At 49.8% G+C, this 22,643-nt stretch overlaps 2 protein-coding genes and 1 pseudogene across 2 annotated transcripts; 1 reads left to right on the plus strand and 2 right to left on the minus strand.

The window, feature by feature from the left end:
• The first annotated feature begins 395 nt into the window (after positions 1–395).
• LOC125519739 lies at positions 396–5,124 on the plus strand. The gene is made up of 3 exons (XM_048684486.1): positions 396–4,468; positions 4,587–4,648; positions 4,733–5,124. The coding sequence occupies exons 1-3, from the start codon at positions 4,198–4,200 to the stop codon at positions 4,916–4,918; spliced, it is 519 nt and encodes a 172-aa protein (XP_048540443.1). The 5' UTR covers positions 396–4,197; the 3' UTR covers positions 4,919–5,124.
• Positions 5,125–5,831: 707 nt separating this feature from the next.
• On the minus strand, positions 5,832–10,070 carry LOC125519738 (annotated as a pseudogene).
• Positions 10,071–12,562: 2,492 nt separating this feature from the next.
• Positions 12,563–13,303, minus strand: LOC125519390 (protein no-on-transient A-like). Its single transcript, XM_048684216.1, has 3 exons — positions 13,135–13,303; positions 12,841–13,050; positions 12,563–12,751 (listed from the first exon to the last, which is right to left on the minus strand). The coding sequence occupies exons 1-3, from the start codon at positions 13,285–13,287 to the stop codon at positions 12,563–12,565; spliced, it is 552 nt and encodes a 183-aa protein (XP_048540173.1). The 5' UTR covers positions 13,288–13,303.
• Between the last annotated feature and the right edge of the window lie 9,340 nt (positions 13,304–22,643).

The raw sequence follows: 22,643 nt of genomic DNA on the forward strand, positions 1-22,643 counted from the left end.
AAAATACATCAAGACCATAGATCACCTAACGACAACTACAAGCACCAGAGTTAGCCGAAGGGGCGCCTCTATCATCACCTGTCTTTCCTTTTTTTAGAATTAAGTTGGAAACGGACGCCTACGTCTACATGTGTTTTTTCCGCGGAAGTATGTACTTCCTCTGCACCATGACGTATGTCGTTTTAGCAGTTCACTACGGAGAGAGTATGTACCAATGTATGCATAAAGCTACCACAAATTTGGTTCGCTATTAAAAAAAGGTAACTATTTGTGTGCGGTGCACCGGTTGAATTTTCGGCTGGTCTCGTGCCACGCTGGCGTTGTGCGTCCACCAAACCGTGCCCCCGCGTGTATATCTTATCTTCTCTACCTTTTTCATCCCCTACCTCCCGGTCGCCGTTCTTCATCTCCCCAGTCGCTCTGCGCTGCCGCTTTCGTCCTCTCTGCAACCCCTCCTTCCCCTCCCGCAAGCCCCCGCTACCACCGCCGGCGTTTCGCTGCCGTGGCACCGCTGTGCCTGTAACTGCTCACCAGAGTACGAGACCTCCCTATCTTCGTTCTTCTCCTCCCCACTCCCCCCGCACTGCTGCTCTCATTCTCTCCTCAACCTTTCCTTCCCCTCCCGCAAGCCCCCGCTGCCACCGCCGGCGTTCGCTGCCGTGGCACCGCTGCAACTGCTCGCCGGAGTATGAGCAGTTTGACGTGCTGTACAAGGTGGGCTGCAACCAGATTTGGTGGAGCTGCAAGCAGCAAAGGCAAGTGGTGGAAACGGCGACGGACTCCGCTGCTAGCGGTCGACGCCTAGCTGGACCGGCGAAGTCCATGCTACATACAGCAAGACGGTGAGCACGACCTCGTGCACGATAGGGCATGGGATTTTGCTGCAACTGTGCAGCGGAAGAGCTGGCATGGGCGAACCATTTTGCTACCACCCACCCCCCAAAATCTACTACCATGGTGATTTTTGCTGGAATCGGTGAACCATTTTGCTACATCCGGTTTTGGTTTTTGTTATTACCAGTGTTTTTTGGATTTTTGCTACATCCATCTCCATGACATTGTCTATTTTTCCAATCGATTTTTGCTACAACCATGCTTTAATTTTATTAGAACCAGACCATGTTTTTGCTACCACCCACCCACCAAAAAATCTACGACCACGGTGATTTTTGTTGCATTTGTGTTTTTTTGCTGGAACCATAAACTGATTTTGCTGGATCCATGTAATTTTTTTGTGACAAGCATATTAATGTTTTTGCTGAAACCATCTCATTTTTCGCTGGAAACACACAATTTTTTTGCTGGAATCATAATCTAATTTTGCTGGATCCACAATCTGATTTCTGCTGGAAAAGCTTCAACCGTCTGTGAAAAGCTTCAACCTTGGAAAAAGCTTCAATGGCCATGGAAAGGAGAGGTTCATTGTGTTTTTTTGCTGGAACCATGATCTGATTTTGCTGGATTCATGTAATTTTTTTGTGACAAGTATATCAATGTTTTTGCTGAAACCATCTCATTTTTTGCTAGAAACACACAATTTTTTTTGCTGGAACCATAATCTAATTTTGCTGGATCCATAATCTGATTTTGCTGGAAAAGTTTCAACCGTTTGTGAAAAGCTTCAATCTTGGAAAAAGCTTCAATGGCCATGGAAAGGAGAGCTTCAATCCGGCATGGCAGTCGACGGCATGGGCGGTGCTGCATCGCCACCAAGCTACATCCATCACCACGCGGAGCTGCAACCAGAGGGTGTAGCTATTGCATGAGTGGAGCCAGGAACAAGGGCGGTGACCGGCGACGAGGACGCCGCGGTGGTGCTTCAAGTTCGGCGGTGGCGCTGCAATTTTTATCGCAGGGGGGTGGGAGGGGGCGAGGACGACTGCGAGGAGGATGAAGCTGGGGTCAGATCTAGCGATTTTAATCGCGCGTATCAGGCGGACAGGGCTCGACCGGCCCAACCGTTTCGCCCGTGCGCCGGCGCCTAGCGTCACCTTTAAAAAGAACCCAAACAACTGATCCATTAAGTTTTAAGCGGAATTATGACAGCTCGGATTCACTCGTTAGGTTGACTCTGTTAGCTTTGACCATTAATCGGTTATGACAGGTGGGCCTCACATATTTTTAAAATGCAATCAGGCCCATACAAAAAAGCAATCAAGTCCCCGGATTTTTATTAAAGCAATCAGGTCCCCATGAAAAAAGTATAAAAAGCAACGAGTCCCCGCAGATGAGCTTGTCGCCGGAGTCGACCAAGGGACCCATGGGCATGGCTAGGAAGAGAAGATATGGAGAGAAGATAAAGAATAAGGAGGAGGAGGAGGAGAAAGAAGAAGAAAGAGCTGACATGTAGGTCCCGCATGTCAGTTGACGGTTAAATAAATAGTCAACAGATGGTGTAGTTAGGAGCAGGCCCGACCTGTCATAATCCGGATCAATTTTAAACAACGTGGTCATTTGGGTTCTTCAAAACAGCAAACCAAAATTGTGGTAGCTTTTTAAAAAAAATTAAGAAAACAAATAGTTTTTTTAACCCTAGCCCATAAGAGCATCTACAGCCGGACTTGACAAATCCGACTCTTCAAACGCCCGTGGACGCATCCGCGGACAGTGACCGATCATGCCTCAAAAGATGCATTATGCATTCCACATCCGGATACCTCAAATCCATATTATTACATGCAAATCAGCAATCTTTGAGCAAAGCTTCGTCCGGTTCCGCTCTGCTCGTCCGCCTCCGCCGTGGCCATGTCTGGCGGCCGGCTGCGTCCATCGGAGTGTTGGTCCGGTCGCCGGCAGGGTACAATAGGGCATGGGACACGGGCTGGCTCATGGGACTCAAGGCACTGTCGTCTCCCATCCCCTACTCTTCCTCGTCGGAGCTCAGAACCCGAACGGTGCCGATGGACGTCAGATCGAGGATAGGCCCGTCTTGGGAGGAGCCAGCTACATTCATCATGACGTGGTTGCGGCCTCCGGACCGGTGCACCGTACGAGGTGCCGGAGAATGCGACTCCGCCTCGCCAACGTCCACCGCCGTGAGCGTTGCCGCCATGTCCCGTGCCCGCAGCCGCGCCATGTTTGCATCGGACAACGCCACGGTGCGTCCATGGTCTTGGCGCGCCAACGGAAGGGTTGCGGGTCCGCCACCGCGTTCGGACGCCAGACGGACCGCACCGTGTCCGCGAGGCAGCGACGACTGCCCTAGCGCCGGATCCATGCGTCATTTGGGCGGACGCAATGGATTCCCGGCAAAAGGAGTCCGCCCGCTGTCGTGCACAGGCCTCTCATATCCGTCCCATATTTGGGCTGGATATAAGGGGTGCCGGTCAGTCCGGACGTTTGAGACGCCCGTCCGGGTCAAAAGTTTGCGACCGAACACCGAGCGGCCCACTTGGACGTATAAGACCTTTTCCAATGCAAAGGTGCTTAGAGAATGTGCTAAGTGCATTAAATAGCTTAGCAATTCAACTCCCCAATGCATAGACGCTTGACTTGTTGTTGCTAAACTCACTTTATTTAATGATTTAGCACCTAAAATCTTTTATGCATTCGTCATATTTTTTTATTCAAGTGGTTTGCCTAGGTTCACGTGTTTGGCATTGGTTCTTCCTGAGGTCACCAAAATGTTCTCTCTCCTCCTTAATTACTGTGTCATGTCATTTTTTGCTTAGGTGGCATGCTTAGCACCTAAGATGGGTTTGAGACACCCGGCATTAGATGCTTTAATGTGGTATTTTTATTTTATTTTTGCTATTTACTCGCTTTATCCCCGCTTTCCCCCTCTTAGTCGCTTTATCCCCGCTTTCCCCCTCTTAGTCGCTTTATCCCCACTAGTAGTTTCCCGGCAGGGAACGACGGCAGCTAAAGTACCGAGCCGCTCCCGGAGTTTGCCGGACCGACGCGGCCGGGTTGGCGGAAAACTGGGGGCGCCAAAACGGAGGGCACACCGCACTCCACTCGTGCACATGCTCCTCCTAGTGTGCACGCTCCCTGCTCTGCCAACCCCGATGGATCGATGCCCCCTCTTATCCAGTTGCAGTGGAGCTGAGTGCACGTGAGATGGTTTTACATTATACGACCAACGACAACGAGGCACGGGCGGCGCCACCTGTGCTCTGCCGCAGCGCCGACCCACCCTGCCCGCCCGCCCGCCCGCCGGTATAGCCAGCTCGCCTGCCTGAACCACCGCCCAAAACCATGGTCTCGCTTCCCTTTCCACCGTATCGTCTTTCTTGCGCGCACGCCGGTTGCCGGTTTCCTGCAGCCTATATAAATCCGGCGGGAGCACATCTCCGACCCATCTCACTCACTCGCACTGACACAGCCACACTGCTGCTGATACTTCACTGCTACTGCCAGTTCCCTTCCCTCGGATCTCGTGCCACCAGTCTCTCGCCGGCGAAGATGTCTACGGTGACCCGCGCCCACCTCGACCAGAGGCTCGCCGCCGCCAAACGCTGCTCCAGAGGTAACCAAGAATAGATATGGTGTCCCGCCGGTCCTCCAGGACGGTTCAGGCACATTGCAGCTTTGTGTACTGTCTGTGCGGAAACTTGGTAGTGAGTAACATGCCTTCGTAACTGCAGAGGCAGCCATGGCGGGAGCCAAGGCCGCGGCCGTCGCCACCGTCGCCGCCGCAGTCCCCACCGTGAGTACACGTTTCTTGCAAGCATCCCCAAGATCCAACAATCATGCATCTCACCGTCTTCTTCTTCCGTGCCTTTCTCTGCAGCTGGCTAGCGTGAGGATGCTGCCATGGGCCAAGGCGAACCTGAACCCCACCGGGCAGGCCCTCATCATCTCCACCGTCGCCGGGATGGCCTACTTCATCGTCGCCGACAAGACCATCCTCTCCATGGCCAGGAAGCACTCCTTCCAGGACGCGCCGGAGCACCTCAAGAACACCTCCTTCCACTAGTTAGCCTATAATTGATCCATTAGTAATGCGCAGCGACGGCCTGAAAGATAGTATAATGTCCAGCACTTATCTGATATCAGGCCAAGTTCGCAGACAGTGAGTGGTGTAGCACTGCGCTTCTCTGCCGCTCTGCGTGCAAGCACTTGTCTGATGATGTATCCAGCCAGTAATCTTGAATTAATAATAACCTGCATCTGTACAACTCAGTTCACCTGTCATCACCCATCTTACATTTTCTTGTTTGTGATTATCGTTTGAATTGTGGCACTGGCAGAGCATACCCAACATCGCGCATGCAGCCTCCAACGGCGGGATCCCCGGAGCGGGCTGCCAGAGGTTAGTAATGAACAAGATGACATCGGATGAACCAAAAACTCCATCAATCAAATTCAGTATGAAATTCTATATGTTAGTAATGAACAGAAACCGTAAGCAGGAGTAAGTGGAGCAAATGTCACCTGCGATTTATCCTTGTATCAAACTCTGAATTTTTAATTTCCAACTCTGGTGGTCGCACAAGCCAAAATATGTAGCTCTCCTTATGCGTTACCATCATGAGGAGAATAAGAGAAACCACCAATACCTGTCACTGTCAGAGTTAGAGTAAAGTTACTTTTTGTTCGCCTGACCTGAGAATAAAATATCTAAGTCACAGCAGGACCTACTTTCAGTAATCTAACAGAGATAAGAGTTCAGAGACAACAGAACTGAGGCTGCATTTCTTAGGATTTTATTCTTTCTTCCCATTCAGACAACACAAGAATCTTACCTTTGTCACATCAATACGATTAACTAATGGCCTGCATATACAGCAGGTTCACTCAAGCATTAACTGTAAAAGATCTGATACTTCTCAGTAAACTGATTTGACCAGTGTGGATACATTTTACGCTCCAGATTATTGCAAAAATCATTACAATCAACTGCCAAAAGGCATGAATAAGAAACAGCAAGCAACACAAGAAGGCCAAATATTCCGTAACCAACATAACCAAAACTAGGACATAAATGTTGTAATAAGCAATTCCAGCTTCTACATAATACTTTGTACTACAAATACAGGACAAATACTGAAAATACACTTGAAGCTCCAGGCCTCTAACACGTACACACACACTCTTGGCAATACTACTCGCATGGTGTAATAATAACTGAAACCATCACCTGGGTGTCTCTATACCTATTCCAGACATGTGGGGCCCAGTTGAAAACGTGTTCGATGATGGAGGATCGCGAAGAGCCGAAGCTGCAGGTGAGGAGCACACAACCAGACGTTCTGTTTTGCCATGCTCGAGCACCAGTTTCTCCCTCCAGGTGCTTCGCATAGCCTTCAGCTTGTCAGCCACCTCGGTCTATGGATGGTCTCTCTTCCCCCCTGGTGCTCAAGCATATCCTTGCCAGCTCAGCGACTTCTCCCAGAAGCATCTCCATGCCGTCACCCACCATGCTTGTGTCCAGTATGCCATCAAGGCTACCATCCTTCATCGCGAGCAGGAAGGACGATGCAAGGCTCTTGCCTTCCTTGGGTCCATCGTGGTAGATGGCCGTCTTGCCCGTGATCAGCTCCAGCAACACAACACCAAAGCTGTAAACGTCGCTCTTCTCTGTTAGCTGCCGCTCCTGTAGGTACTCAGGGTCGAGGTAACCCATGGTGCCCTGCACCACTGTCATAAACTGAACCTCGTCCTTGGGGAGCATCCTTGACGCCCCAAAGTCGGTCACTTTCGCCATGTAGTTCTCGTCCAAGAGAATGTTCATAGACTTAACATCCCCATGTACTATAGGCCGGTTCATGGACAGATGCAGATACGCCAGTGCTTCTGCTGATTCTTGAGCGACCCTGAGACGGGTGTCCAGAGAAGGAGGTGGACTTGTGTAGTTACGATGGATGAACGCAAAGAGAGTGCCATTAGGGATGAATTCATATACCAGCATTGGAACTTCCACCTCTAGACAGCACCCTAGAAGCTTGACCACATTCCGGTGGTTGGTCTGTGAAAGTATAATAATCTCCTGCACGAATTCGTCAGTTTCGGCCACGTTCATGATCTTGGAGCGTTTCACAGCTACTACCCTGCTGTCCTTGAGAATGCCCTTGTAGACAGTGCCATGACCACCCCTGCCCAGTTCTCTGCTCTTGTCAAAATCATTTGTAGCCTTCTTCAGATCTTCTTGCGTAAATATTCTCAATGTATCAACTTGTTTTGACATAATTTGGTGATATAATATCTGACCACCATTCTGATCAAAGAATCCTTCCTTCTCTTTCTCCAGCCTCCTTTTCTGATACTCGGCCCGTAGAGCGAAGATGCAAACCATGAGGAAGACAACACTGATGGATATGCCTGGAAATCATGACAGTTAATTACCATCAGTTCAGCTAGCAACGCTGCTCACATTTGTCTAAAACTTAGTGCCGTATATAGTGCAGTCATGCCATTGTTTTTCTATATGACCATGTCCAAACTGAACTTGGACTTATATAACTGGCCTAAAAAGTGTAATTAAGTAGTGTGTGCACAAGCGGTGTGCAAAATATTTTGACTGTTAACAATCCCATTACCTAACACAATTTTCAGAGCTCTCTTTGGGTCAGATCGAACGCAGGGTATGCTCTTTGGATCGTCACTCCTGAATCCTGATGAGCAAAAACAGGTGTAGCTTCCCACAGTGTTTCTGCATTTACCTTTGCATGGATTCAAGGATTGGTTGCACTCATTAATGTCTGCCATTTCAAGGAAGTGAAGAGAATGTCAACATGGATCAACAGAATATTGCATTCCATAAACAATAAGCTGACAGAAAGGAGATAGTATAGGTTGATTCTGCTAGATGCATATACATACCTTGGCACCCTCCTTGTAGGTATGGATTGCCCTCATAACCTTGAGAACAGCTGCAGCGGTAACCGGGGCCATTGGGCACATCAACACATTCGCTGTTCATGGCTTGGCAGGCAGACTGTGATCCCATCTTGGTAGCTTCCAAACAACTTTCATTACCAACAACCCAATCGAGTACCAAAGGAACCCCATCTGTATGCTTACTTGCGAAATTTGTAGAGTTACCATAGGAATGATCAAACTTGAACCAGTCCTTCTCAGCAACGAATGAGTAGCTGCAAGGACTGAAAGACTGGATGGTAGAGTTGTATATAGGTGGTAGTGGCTGGGATCCGGCGAGGAAGGCGCTGATGTTTCCTGAAACAGGGGCCTGGCAACAACCCACGCCAGAGCACTCTGTTCCATTATAGATGCTGCTTGTGTCAAAGCAAGATGAAATGCATGAGTCAGCGGTATAGTACTCAAGCTGGTTCTTGCCCTTGGCTTGTCCCACAAGCACTGCAAGTACACCACAGCCGATTGATGCCAACTTGTTCTTGGTGTTGGAAACCGTATGAAAAGGATCAAGATATAAGACGTCCAAATCACTAGTGCTATTGCTGCCATTGCTGTAGTTACATTGTGATGATATTTGTGGGTTCTGAACACGAACCTCACCCAAGGTAAGAGTGATGTCCAGTACCCTAAGTCCATTTGAGCCCAGATATGCTCCACTCTCATTGCATGTGACATTAAAGGGTTCTCGGAAGCAGCCTTCTCTAGTGCCGAATGGGTACGGAATGCTGACGTTGCCACATTTGTCTAGGCAGCCAGGCAGTGACATGCTGATGCTCTTAGAGGTCCCAGACCCATAAGCTATAGTACTATGTCGTAGGGCTAGGGTGGCGGTGGCGGCAACAAGTAGTACGAGCTTCTGACCTGTTGGCAACAACCAAGACATGTATTATGTACATATCAATCTGTATATGGGGTGGATGCATGTTATAATAACTGATATGGGTCATTTGTCTCCCCCCTCCCTAAAATAAATAAATAAATGGCTGATACAGTATACTAGTAGATAACAAATATTGCTTTCTTTCAAAATATGTCAACACCATTCCTTCAATCCAAACGTTGTTTAGGGGAAATCCATAAAACTCCAATCATGTGGAATCGATCGGTAGTTCGTTAAGAGTTTGATCCAACTCCTAAAAGCATTTCAACCCAACAATCTAAGAATCGGATGCAGAAAATAAATGTATTTCCCATCTTTGAGAGTAAACATGAATTCTGAATGTGTCTCTTGGTTATTCTCTGATTTCACGTCTTTCTTCACCAGACAGGAATTGAAGATCAAATTTGATCTAGCTATGAAGAAACAAAACCAGGCTCCATATTTCTTTCTGTTACCATTCTAGAGATTGTTACGAAAGTACAACCTCTAATCCGGAACAAGATTTACTAGCTTGTTTCCTTTGGGGTTCTTATATGCAGCTCAAGTACACATCACGGCACACAGTTTTTAGTGATTCATACTCGGTGCTTTTGTTCTGCTGTTCGAGCACCACCTTTCATGTTTTTGTTCTGTTTTACAGCTTGAAGCACAGAATTCTGGCAGATAACCTCCTGCTTAACTGAATAACACTCCAATCCCTATTTGCCACCGAACACCGCATTATTTCTCCCATGCCAGTACTCAGTGAAATTGATCGCAACCATCAAGTGCGCGAAAGAAAGAATCGCTGTGCCACTGATTTCATAGGCAAAGTAGTGAACTGATAATTAACTCTGCGCTGCAGATTGATTTTAATTTTTGTTTTCTTGCCATCTGCTCCAGGAAAGAGCATCAGCCAATTTCGACCAGAAGGAGATATGTGGTTCAGAGAGTAGGGCACAAAGATTCAGAAAATCTTGCTTCTACTCCTAATTTCACCGCGGGCACCACATAGACGAGACAGGCAACAGATTGTGTCGTACGGCTAGGGTTCCCCATACCTTACAGGGCCAGATAGCCCCCAGCATAGCAGAGCGAATACGCCCACGGAGGAGGACGGCGGGCGCGGGCAGCGTTGGGCGCTCGAATCCCACGTGGCGGCGGTGCCGGCTTGAGGAACCAGGACCGCCGACCGCGAGAACTCGCCGCCGGCGGGCGAGGACCGAAAGGTGCCGCGCCGATGGTGGCGCGGAATGGGGGACGGGCCTGTCCATCTGCGTCAGGCATCTCGGCGGCCATGGCGTGCCCGGAGGCGGGGATTTGCTCCGGCAGGAGGCAGGTCGGGGACTGAGAGATGAGTACGGGCTGGGTCTTTTTTTTTAGTTGTGTTGCGGGGTGTATAAAGGGATCGTTTTCTCACGCATTTCGCGATATAATTATTTTTGCAAGGATTTCAAGCTATTTTATTTTTCAAGATGAGAAATAAGTACATATGAGAGCTAAGATTACAGTTTTGCTAAAGCACATCTAGATGTGTGCCATAATTAAGTATTGCACATCTAAATCCTATGTCATTGATCATACATTGAGATTCATGTGGATATTTTTTTTTTCGTTTTCTCTTTATGCTTGATTCACTGGCTTAGACATGCAATAACTAGAGCACATCTAGATGTGCCTTAGACATACCCGAAAAATTATTTCAACGGAGTTGCTAATTCTGGTCTAACTCCTACGCCTATTGATTTTACATGAAATTTTGCACGCGTGTGTGTGTTTTCCTTTCTTGGTTTGATTGATATACTTTTTTAGACGAGACATAGTTAATTCTTGTTTGGACGAGAGCTAGCTGCAATGGATTATCGCTTAATATTATCTCTAAAAGTTAACATTTGTATGCTCTTACAACTATGGAATGATTAAATTAAAGCTATATTCTGTAATTGCATAGTATTCCCTTCGTTCGGAAATACTTGGCATTGATTTAGTATAGATTGTGCAAGATTACCTCTGAATTTTAAACTCCTGTTCCAAAAATAGTAAATCTACTTTGCCGATGCTACTCCCTCTGTCCTATTCTATAAATGGATGTACTTAAGGAAAGCTACTCTCTCTCTCTCTCTCTCTCAACTCAGAAAGCATCATACATAGCTTTAATTTTTTTCTCTTTTGTGGGTGATACATAGATTTGATTTTTTTCTCTTTTGTGGGTAATACATAGCTCTAATTAGATTAGATATTATGATTGTAGAGTTAATTGCACGAAACCATCATGTCGAGGGTGTGTTTTGTACAAAACACGGATCTACAAATTTGCGATAAAAACACCGAGTCTACGAGTATGACCTTGTGATCAAGCTTACATCTTCAAGTAACATAGGGAAAAGCTGACCAGTGGACACTAGAAACCTGGCAGAGAACTGATACGGAGCAGGTAAAAACGATGCGACGCAAGTGCGGTCTTTGTATGCACGGCCGGCTGTTTGGGGGCAAGCTAAGCTAAGCTAAGCTAAGCCGGTAATTAAGAAATTAATCCGTACCTGCATGCAGTGAGCGATCCATGTAGGCGGGCGGCGGAGCGCGTGATGGATGAGCTTGGCCGGGATGGATGATCCGTGTAGCGTAGTGTACGTACCAGTAATTAGCTGTGTATATATAGATATATACGTACAGCCAGGGCCAGGGGTAAAAATGTAGAGTCAAGTCTCCTCCGATGTATTTTTCCATTGGTTCGAAATGGTGTACTAATCAGAATGCAGGTGTGCGGCCAGGAGGGGGCCGGTGACTCAAAGTCTTGTCCGATTTATCTCTCAAAGATGGATCAGTCTATCGCGCTCTCAGACGGAAAGTTCGCGACATGTTAACTAATCACAGGATGCGTGCAACGACGACATTTACTGCTGCCGTGTACGTATAAAATTCAGCTGCGCAATTTACTCCTCCTCCTCCTCCTCGCAAGAGAAGAGAAGGAGACAGGTGGCACTACCAGAATCGCCTCCTATGCCGACGGCCCTGAGTCCCGTCGGGACAGACCTATGCCGACGGCATAGGGCCGTCGGCAACATATACATCGGCATAGCCAGGAAGGCCGTCGGCATAGAAAAGCCGTCGGCATAGATGCTTTCCCGACGGGAGCCGTACATCTATGCCGACGGCCCTTGCCGTCGGCAACAATCACGCCTAACGGCGGCCGCCGTCAAGTTTGCCCAACGACTGGTCGCCACGTGGCACCCCTATGCCAATGGCCTAGCCGTCGGCTTAGTCAAAAACTATGCCGACGACTAGACCGTCGGCATAGGTGTGCCACGTGGCGACCAGTCGCTGCTCGTGGACCAGGGATATGCCGACGGCTGGGCCGTCGGCATAGTTTGAAACTAAGCCGACGGCCAAGCCGTCGGCATAGTTTGAAACTAAGCCGACGGCCAAGCCGTCGGCATATTCCTTCATACAGAGCTCCCAGTAGCTGACAGGTAGGCGCCTATGCCGACGGCCTAGCCGTCGGCACAATTTTTAAACTAAGCCGACGGCTACGCCGTCGGCATAGGTGCCACGTGTCAGCTACTGGGAGCTCACGCCAGCCCTATGCCGACGGCCTAGCCGTCGGCATAGTTTGCTTTTGCTTTTTTTTCTGTTTGTTTTCAATTCAATTCAATTCAAATAACAGCACATATCAGCAGATATATATGATGAAATAGACATATAAAACACAACGAGATATCATCCGGCACCATCACAACAATATATGCATAAGCATCATCAACACAAGTCTCTAAATGATCATCATCACAACCAACATAAGCATAAGCATATAGAGAAGCACACAAGTCATCTAAATGATCATCACCACACACAAGTCATCTCAAGCATCATCACCACACACAAGGATCATCGAGCACCGCGGAGGTTGTCACCGCCAAGACCGCCGAAGCCCAGGTCGTCACTGCTAGCGGCAGCGCTACCGCCAAGACCGCCTCCGCCTCCACCTCCCCCTCCGCCTCCGTGGATCGGAGTGGTAGGGCTCCGTGTCTCCGGAGTGCTGCGAAGACCACCGCCAACGGTAGATCCACCTGTTCCCTGGATGTTGAAAAGACATATGCACGGCATATATGACTGTGTTGAAAGGCATGACATGCTTTGGGTGAATAGATTGGGGATGAACTAACCGGCGAGGGGCCAGTGTTCTGTGCCACAAACTCCTCAAAGCTCAGCAGCACTGGTTGTGCTGGAGGGCATTGTGCTGGAAGGAACTGAGGACACCTGCCGGCCGCCATTTCCTGAAAAGCCTGCTGCATCTGGTTATCCCTCTGCACTTGGTGTTCATAAAGCCTCTGATGCCACGCCATGGTCTCCTGGCGTGTGTACTCCAGGTAGGCCTACGGTATAACATGATGGAACTCATAAAACTACTAAATGCGGAAAATAAAATGAGCAATGAAGATAAGAGGGAAAATACTTACAGATTGTTGCTCCTGAAAGAGGGACTGTGCACTGGTCACTGGCTGGCTCGTGCGCTGGCTCAGGCTCGGGTCGATCCGAAGCTGTGTGTAGGAGATACTAGGAGTGATCACAGCATCGAGAACCGCCTCCCGACCGTGCTCCTTGGGCCCCATCCTCACCACCGCCCTGTCGTCCAGAGGCGCCGCAATGGGGTCAGGTGTGTCAGGATGTAACTTCAATACGCTTCAGAGTAGGCCTTCTTCCTCCCCGCGGTCTTCTTGTCGTAGTACTTGGGCTCGCCAGGCTTGGGGTCCTTCCGCGTATGGGCGATCTCCCACGCCTGCATGTGTGAGAGTGGCCGCTTCAGTTTCTCCTCCTGCACCACCAAACAGAGGTTAGTCATACATAAGAAAGTGATGGTAAATAGAAGAAGAAGAATGTTTAATGGGGTTAGTCATACATTAACTGCCTTGTGGAGATAGTGGTTTCGGTTTCCCTGAGCATGTACTCCCTCCGTCCCCCGGTTAACCTTATTTTTGGTTCTCATAGCCGCCCAGGCTCCATCCTCATCACACCAAAGATCCACCAATGCCGCCCAGGACTCGTCTTTTCCATAACACCAATTTGGACACACCTACATAATAAAAGCATAATGGCATGTAGGTGTGTCCAAATTGGTGTTATGGAAGCATAAAGCATAAAGCATAATGTACCACAAGGTAATGAAAGCATAATATATGAAAGCATAATGAAAAATCTTTTATACTTACCGCCAAGAACTCGGGCCTCTCCAAGGTAATGCCCATCCTCCGCGCTTCTTCCTTGGTCATCTTCACACCAAGAACGTCGTGGTAGTATGTGGAGATGGCCACATAGCGCACCTCGTACTGCATCTGGCGGGCCTTCTTCTTGCATTGGCGCAGCACGATCTGGTCCGCTCTAGCCCTGTGCTCCGGAAGAACTCGATAGAATTTATACAATCATGCATGAAACAAGAATGGAAGAAGCCATGAGTTAAATCATTCATGAAACTAGAATGGACTTGTGCTTCTGAAGAGAACTCACCCAGAAAGTAGTGATCGCGGCCATGGCATGGGTCTCATGGTCCGCGTGGCGGGCCGCTTCCCAGTGGTCCCAGCTCGTGGCCAAAACCCGACGGTCCGGCTGCCTGACTGGATCCGGACAGTACAACCCCGGCCAATATAACTTCAGCAAGACGACGATGAGGCCGTTGGGAATACGGACCCCTTTAGAATATATCCAATTGCTGCAAAAGAATGAACCATTAGCATGTGACAAGCAAAATAAATAACAACCGGAATAAGCATGTGACAAGCAAAATAATGAACCACTTACTCTTTTCCCGTGGGCTCAATGAGCCACTTCTGCTCCTCAGTAGCAGGAACCTGCTTTGGTAGCTTTGCGTTGCCACGCAGCCACCCCTTGTTGTCAACCCCCTTCCCGTCACCACCATCATCCCCGCCACCATCCTCCTCCTCGCCTGCCTCCCCCTTCCCAACCTCCTCCCCAACCTCCTCCTCCTCCTCGCCTGCCTCCTCCTCCACCTCCTCCTCCTCCTCCTCCTCCTCCCTAGAGTGTACCTCACTAGAGGAGGGCCTTGAAGACAACACCCGTAAGTCGGTGAGGGCGCGCTCTTTCTGGCCGCGACCCCCTGTTGTGGCTCTCCCCCCAGCACCTCGTCCTCTAGAGGCTCTCCCCCCGCCCCCTCCTCCTCTAGGGGCACCTCTCCCTCGACCTCCTTGTGAGGAGTCATCGTCAAGTAGCCGAGGGGGAGGATTACGTGCTCGACCACTCCGACTAGGCAGGCCGACGACCTTGCGTAGGAAACCCACGCCGTCGGCCTTCCCCTTGCCCATGTTCCACGAACCTGCATTGAAAAGAGAAAAAGCAATTAGTAAATTAATGAAATGAAGGAAAAGGCATGATAATAAACACATTAATAAAAATGCATAAAAAGGCATATTCCTAAACTATAGAAAAAAAATACTTGAAACGTACATCTGCTAGAACCCATATGAATCATCACTGTTGTAACCTCTTTCTCGGTCCGTCTCATCATCACTATCAATCATATCATCTTCGTTGTCCGACGGAGGTGGAGGCTCTTCCTCATCGTCAGCGTCTTCATTTAACTTTTCTAGCATAAGTATGTCATTTTCATTGACAATGGTCTCACCATCATTCCGTGCATCGTCGACGTTTGGGTCCACATCATCATCACCGAATGGTCTAGCGTCATCGTTTCTAACCACATCATCATCAGGTTGCTCTTGATAGAACACTCCCTCGTATGTCATGGGGTTAATGTTGTAGTAATCGTCTTCATTCGGGTCTGGTAGCTTACCATGTGGCGACACCTTGAACACAACCTCCCAACCTTTTAGATACACTTTCTGGCATGGGTAAGGCAGATAATATACTTGTGTAGCTTGGGTATCCGCAATGAAGAGATCGGCTCCGGCATAGACGGTTGATGGTTTAACTTCGACCAAACCAATGGAAGGCGTATGTTTTACCCCCTCCCACGGATCGAACCATCGGCATTTGAACACAGGCAGACTTAGGGTCTCACGCCCCTGGCGGAATTTAACCTCGTATATATTTTGTACTCTTCCGTAGTAGTCTACTAAATTTTGACCGGGGGTGTACACTCTAGTATTTATAGTTTTGGGATCGGGGCGGCTGTTTTGGTGCTCCTCTGTATGGAAGCGATACCCATTCACATCATACTTTTTACATGTCATGACGGCAGGGTCAAAACCCATGGAAACCCATCTCAATACATCATCCATAGATATGTTCGGATCTTTTCCCTACAAGTATAATGGAAATTGTTGCGTGCATTAGTTCGGTTAACTAATAAATGTTGAAGTGGGTATTTAATAGGGGAGTGTGGGAAATTACTTTCTCCATGAACCGAGCAACAAAATTTTTACATCCAGGGTTTCCATGACGGAGAAGAGTAAGTGCCTCCGCCTCAGTAGGAGGATTCACTCCCGTCCATTCCTCTTGAAAGAAATCACTAAAAAAGATAAGCGGTGTTAGACCGGGACTAAGTGAACATGAAACATGATGACATGGAAGACATAAAGGAATGGTGTAGTGGTATTACCTCATCCACACTTCCTCAACTTCCTTGATGTTGTGCAAGATATAGAACATGAGGTCCTCCCACTCTTGTCGTGGCATGTTATAAGATTTCGAGGCCCCAGCCCTCCCACCTTGCGTGTTGAATAGATCAAGCCTGGGTTGATACTTGGGCTCTTCTATATTGTATCGAGGCACCTTGTTATGCAGATGGGGAACGTGGTCTGGATAGTATGATGTCCTGAGGTCTGACACTTCCTCTAGGATAACTGCCTCAGCTATGGAAGCTTCAATCTTAGCTTTGTTTCCACATTTCCGTCGGAGATGCTTGTTCTGCCTCTCAGGGCCGTACTGCCAGCGATTTTGCACAGGGCCCCCCAACAATACCTCGTTCGCGAGGTGCAGAATGAGATGTGTCATCGGAGTAAAGAAGCCTGGCAGAAAGATCTTCTCTAGCTTGACTATCAACTCCGGTGCCTTCTTATGCAATTTTTCAATCACCTCTTTACTTACTTCTTTAGCACAGAGCATGCGGAAGAAATGGCTAAGCTCGGCAAGCACTCGCCAGACATGCTCGGGGACATAGCCTCGAACCATCGCCGGCATTATCCGCCCAATCCATACATGGTAGTCATGACTCTTCAGGCCGGTCACTTTGCCCGTTGAAAGATTGACTCCCTTACTTATATTCGATGCATAACCATCGGTGAACTTCAAAATTTGTTTCAGCCAGATAAGTACTTCTTTTTTTTATGGCGGTTTAAGGACAAAGTCAGCATCTGGCTTGAACCAGTTTTTTCGACCGCCTGTGGGAGGCTTCATGTTCAGGCGTGGTCTATCACAAATTCTCTGTTGATCGGCTCTAGCTTTTACGTTATCCTTCGTCTTATCAGGAATGTTGAGGATTGTGTGGAAAAGGGACTCTGCCACATTCTTTTTGGTGTGCATCACATCAATATTGTAAGGAAGTTTGAGGTCCTTGAAATAGGGAAGCTGCGAGAAGGGGGTAATTTGAGTCCAGTTGTGCATCTCACCATATCCCTCGAAGCCTTTGGCTTTGGCTTTGCCTTTGCCTTTGACTTTAGGCTTGAGAGCTTTTAGCTGAGCAAGAACATCTGCCCCCGAAAATGTTGGAATCTCGGTTACTTCATGAACAACCCGGCCTTTCGTGAAGTTCTTCTTGTCTTCCCTGTCCGGATGGTCTGGAGGGAGGAACTGTCGATGCAGGTCAAAGGCTACATACTTTCCACCCTTACTCAGCCAAATCATTCGCAGAGCCTGCATGCACACTGGGCATGGCATCTTCCCACTTGTACACCATCCGCAGAATAGAGCATAGCCGGGAAAGTCATGCATGCAATAGTGCAACCAAACTTTCATCAAGAAATTTCTCTGCAGATCCCGGTCGTATGTCAACCTCGGAAAGTACCAAGAATGGTGCAAAGCATCCACAAGCGGCTGCATAAACACACCCAATTGCTTCCCCGGGTATTCAGGCCCCGGAATGATGAGCGACAAGAACATGGTCTTCCGTTGCATTTGGGCACCGGGAGGAAGATTGAGCGGAATTACAAACACAGGCCAGCAGCTGTATGCATTGGACGACATACCATATGGATTCAACCCATCACCTGATATGGCTATTCTAACATTCCCAGCCTCGGCTGCTTCCTCGGGGTATTCTTCATCGAAAGACTTCCATCCTTCCCCTCCTGATGGATGTACGATTTTTTTTGGATTGTACCTTATACCTTCCTTGTGCCACTTCATCATTTTGGCAGACTCCTTCGTGATGAAAAGGCGCTGCAGTCTTTTTATAAAATCAAGATACCAAAGAACCTTAACGGGGATGGTTAGCTGCTTTTTCTCACCATCCTCACCGACCACCTCAATCTACCGAGACGAACCGCACTTCCTACAGTACTTGTCATCCGCATACTCGTGCCTAAACAAAAGGCAATTCTTCGGGCAAACATCTATTTTCTCATAATCCATAGAGAGTGCCTTCATGATTTTCTTTGTATCGTACATGCTTTTCGGCAGTTCATGACCCTCAGGGAGGCTGTTAGCCCATACTCCCAGGAATGCTTTGAAGCATTTCTGGCTACAGCCGTACTCAGCCTTGACTGCAATCAGTTGCGAGATGGCATCCAGCTGAGATATTTTCGCACCCGCATAAAGAGGTTTCTTCGACGAGGCCAAGACCTCCAAGAAGGCCTTTGCGGTTGCCTCCGGCTCCTCCGGTTCATTCTCTGAAGGTGTGGCATTTGCCGTTTCTGCAACAATGACATCATCTAGCATGTCCCTGACCCCGTCGTCCTCATATCCATCGATGCGTTGTCGCATCACCTCCTCTCTACCACGGTCCTGCTCGGCTATGTTTATCGGCGGCATGTCAAAGTTTGGCATATATACGTGCGTGCGAAGGTGCTCACTCATGTCCGTCTGATTTCTACGGTGACGTCTGGCACATCTCTCACAGGGGCATTGTGGGATAATTCTCATTGGACGATGGAATATCTCCTTCAAATACACATCGGTTTTCGCGATCCACTCTGATGTTACTCGATTCCGACGGATAAAACCACTGTACATCCACTGATTATCTGCCATCCTCTGCTTTTTTGGAAGCCACACAACATAATTAAGGATTCACTTAAATTAATCACATCAAATTTTCAGTTTCTACCGTGTTTAATCCACCTACATCTCTAATAGGTAAAGATGGGTCCTAATCCCACCCGAGGATGTGTAGATTGAGTACGTTCTCCATTCTACCCCGTTCTGAGACAAAATTTTGGCAGCACCTCCCCGCTGTTCTCCAGATACACGTCTCGGCAAATAGCCGAGAGAATGTGCTTCGGAGAACAATGGGGAGGCGCTGCCGAAATCCTGTCTCAGAACGGGGTAGAACATGGAGAACATACCCAATCTACACATCCTCGGGCTGTCCATGGAAAACGATGGAGAATCCGAAAGAGCTGCGGTGATAAATATGCAATTGAATGCATATTTATCGATGCAACCCTTTCGGACGGGAGACGCCTAGGTTACGCCACTTGACTTGAGAATGAAATCTAGTGACATTATTCGTAGCTCACCCTCGGCTGTAGAGGAAGTAGTTGAATAGTGGAGGGACAATCGGGGTCCAACAGCTCCTACGACGATCACTCCACCGAGATGGAACACCACAGAACCTGCACCGTGACAAAATTTAAGAACATTGCCGTCATCATCTATCATCATGTAACAATCATCGAAGCATAAAAAAAATAATCATCATCATCATTTATCATGATCCAACAATCATCATCATTTATCATCTCTTTTGCAAAAAATGGAAATCTGTCATCATCATCATCTAAAAATTATCAAGGCATAAAAAAAGCATTATCATCAACATCATCATCTATCATCATTAACATCATAATCTATCATCATCAACATCATCATCTATCATCTATTTTTTTGCATTTCTTGCGTTTCTCACATTTCTAACTATCATCAAATCATCTATCATCTAACTATCATCATACATAATGCATGCATTCATCCATATAACCATCTATCATCATACATAATGCATCCATCCATCTATCATCTAACTAAATTAAAAAAAATTGCTTCAAAGAGGGAGGGAAGGAGCTCACCGTGGGGGAGGGCCGGCTCAGGGGGGGCAGGCACGGAGGGGGAGGCGGAGGGGAGCTCGGGCTCGGGCTAGGCCGACCGGAGCAGCGGCAGAGGAGGGCCGGTGCAGCCTAGCCGCCGGCCGGAGCGACGGTCGGGCGGCGTTGAGGGAGGAGTGGGCTCGGGGAGGTCCGGCCGAACCGAGCTCGACGAGGGCGCGGGTGAGGGGTGGCCGGGGAGGATTCCACGCGCCCCACCGCGGCAAGGGAAGGGCGGCGGCGGCGCGAGCCGAGACGACGAGGCCGGGGCGGAACACGGGTGGGGCGGCTGCGGCGAGTGGCGATGGAAGGGCGGCGACGGCCCAGAGCGCGGGTGGGGCGGCGGCAGAGCAGGGCGAGGGAAGGGCGGCGGCAGCGACTGGAGAGGAAGGGCAACGGCGGGCGGAGCAGAGGATCCGGCGGCGGCGCGGGTGTGGATCGGGAGGAAGGGGGAGATGGGGAATGGGTGGTCGGGGGCGAACCGCAGCGGATAAGGTCAACCTATGCCGACGGCTTGGCCGTCGGCATAGGCCTGGCCCTTTGCCACGTCATCGATCCGTGGCCGTGCGCGCTGCTATGCCGACGGCTAAGCCGTCGGCATAGATACTTTGCGTTTTTTTATTTTTTTTATTATGACATATGTGTGACTCTCAGCACAATGTAAAAAGTAGTCTCACCTCGCCCAAAAATAGTCTGAAGGTTTCACCGTGATAGTCCACTTTCCATGATGGATGCCGTTTTCCACCTCCGAGACATGGCGGCAGCGACGCCCGTGAGGGGGGCACACCCCGGAGTCGCGTGTCAGGTGCCTGAGCGTGCCACCATGCTTCCACAAACGTAGTAGGGCCCACCGGAACACCTGGCGGCATTGCTACCCCTTCCGGTACCCCGTCCCGTCTAACCCTGACATAGACGACCGCCGGATCTAGCTCTTTGACTTGCGCCGGACTAGGTCTGACCGATGGACCTTTTCACCTGATTTTCATAGCCCAGCCCATAGCTGCACCCCCCAACACCATCCCGGCCCAACCCACCCAAAGATACCCTCCGTGTCGGCCCGACGTGGCCGTTTTCCCCCTTCGGGACACGGCGGCAGCCACGACCGTGAGGTCTACACGGAGGGACGGGGGCCCTGGTGGGGGGTAGCAATGCCACCAGAGCGTCGCACCGGGCCCTCATACATGAGGGGTGGTGTGGTGGCATGTCTGAAGAGGCGGCACACGTCTCCAGGGTGAGCCCCCCCCTCACGGACGGCGCCGCCGCTGGCACCTGGAGGGGGGGGGGAATGGACACGTCGGGTCTACACGGAGGGGATCTTGCCGTGGGTCTGGCCCGAATGTTGCTCCAAAGTGTTCCTATGGGCTGACCTAACACAACCGAGTGAATACGTCCACTGGTCAAAGCCCGTCCGTGCAAAGTCAAAGGGGTCCCGCCTAATCCTGTAGCGTTTGACCACGGGATCTACCCCTTTGACTTTGCACGGACGGGCTTTGACCAGTGGACCTCCCCACCCGGTTGTGTTAGGTCAGCCCATAGGAACACTTTGGACCAACATCCGGGCCAGACCCACAGCAAGATCCCCTCCATGTAGACCCCACACGTCCGTTTCCCCCCTCCAGGTGCCGGCGGCAGCGCCATCCGTGAGGGGGGCACACCCCGGACACGCGTGCCAGGCGTTTGCAACCGCCACAACACTTCCAGACTTGTGAGAGGCCACCGGCGCAAGATTTGGCGGCATGCTAGTCCCCGGAGGCCGCCGGCCACAGCCGTAGACGCGCGAAGGGCAATCCGCGTAGAGGGAATTTTTCGGATACTTCTCCATCACCAAAAATTATGAAAAAATACCATCGTTCCTATAGCACATGTGCCCACGTCGTGCAAAAAAACTCATGATTTTATCGCGCTCCGAGTATTTAGTAATATTGACGCCGCATCATTACCGCAGAACGTCTACTACCGTGTCATCGCCGTCCGTGAAGGGGGCCACGCACCGAAGACGCGTCCCGCCTCTTCGACATGCCACCATACCACCCGCATGTATGAGGGCCCGGTGCGACGCTCCGGTGGCATTGCTACCCTAGTGCCCCCGTCCCGCCTACCCTGTAGAGTTTGACCACGCGATCTTAGCCCTTTGACTTTGCAACGGACTGCTTTGACTAGTGACACCTCCCACCCGGTTGTGTTAGGTCAGCCCATAGGAACACTTTGGAGCAACATCCGGGCCAGACCCATAGCAAGATCCCCTCCGTGTAGACCCCACGCGTCCGTTTCCCCCCTCCAGGTGCCGGCGGCGGTGCCGTCCGTGAGGGGGGCACACCCCGGACACGCGTGCCGGGCGTTTGCAACCGCCACAATACTTCCAGACTTGTGAGAGGCCGCCTACGCAAGATTTGGCGGCATGCTAGCCCCCGGAGGCGCCGGCCACAGCCGTAGACGCGCGAAGGGCAATCCGCGTAGAGGGAATTTTTCGGATACTTCTCCATCACCAAAAATTATGAAAAAATACCATCGTTCCTATAGCACATGTGCCCACGTCGTGCAAAAAAACTCATGATTTTATCGCGCTCCGAGTATTTAGTAATATTGACGCCGCATCGTTACCGCAGAACGTCTACTACCGTGTCATCGCCGTCCGTGAGGGGGGCCACGCCCCGGAGACGCGTCCCGCCTCTTCGGACATGCCACCACACCACCCCGCATGTATGAGGGCCCGGTGCGACGCTCCGGTGGCATTGCTACCCCCCAGTGCCCCCGTC

Source organism: Triticum urartu, chromosome 7 (genome assembly GCF_003073215.2).
Source record: "Triticum urartu cultivar G1812 chromosome 7, Tu2.1, whole genome shotgun sequence".
Classification (NCBI taxonomy): Eukaryota; Viridiplantae; Streptophyta; class Magnoliopsida; order Poales; family Poaceae; genus Triticum; species Triticum urartu.

Excerpts from the sequence above, each read along its gene's own strand:
- LOC125519739 (XM_048684486.1), top strand. The coding sequence starts at position 4,198 with ATGGTCTCGCTTCCCTTTCCACCGTATCGTCTTTCTTGCGCGCACGCC. Across the intron at positions 4,469-4,586 it reads CGCCAAACGCTGCTCCAGAG|AGGCAGCCATGGCGGGAGCC; the intron begins GTAACCAAGAAT and ends TCGTAACTGCAG. Across the intron at positions 4,649-4,732 it reads TCGCCGCCGCAGTCCCCACC|CTGGCTAGCGTGAGGATGCT; the intron begins GTGAGTACACGT and ends CTTTCTCTGCAG.
- LOC125519390 (XM_048684216.1), bottom strand. The coding sequence starts at position 13,287 with ATGGGGCCCAAGGAGCACGGTCGGGAGGCGGTTCTCGATGCTGTGATC. Across the intron at positions 13,051-13,134 it reads TCTTTCAGGAGCAACAATCT|GCCTACCTGGAGTACACACG; the intron begins GTAAGTATTTTC and ends GTTATACCGTAG. Across the intron at positions 12,752-12,840 it reads AGAACACTGGCCCCTCGCCG|GGAACAGGTGGATCTACCGT; the intron begins GTTAGTTCATCC and ends TTCAACATCCAG.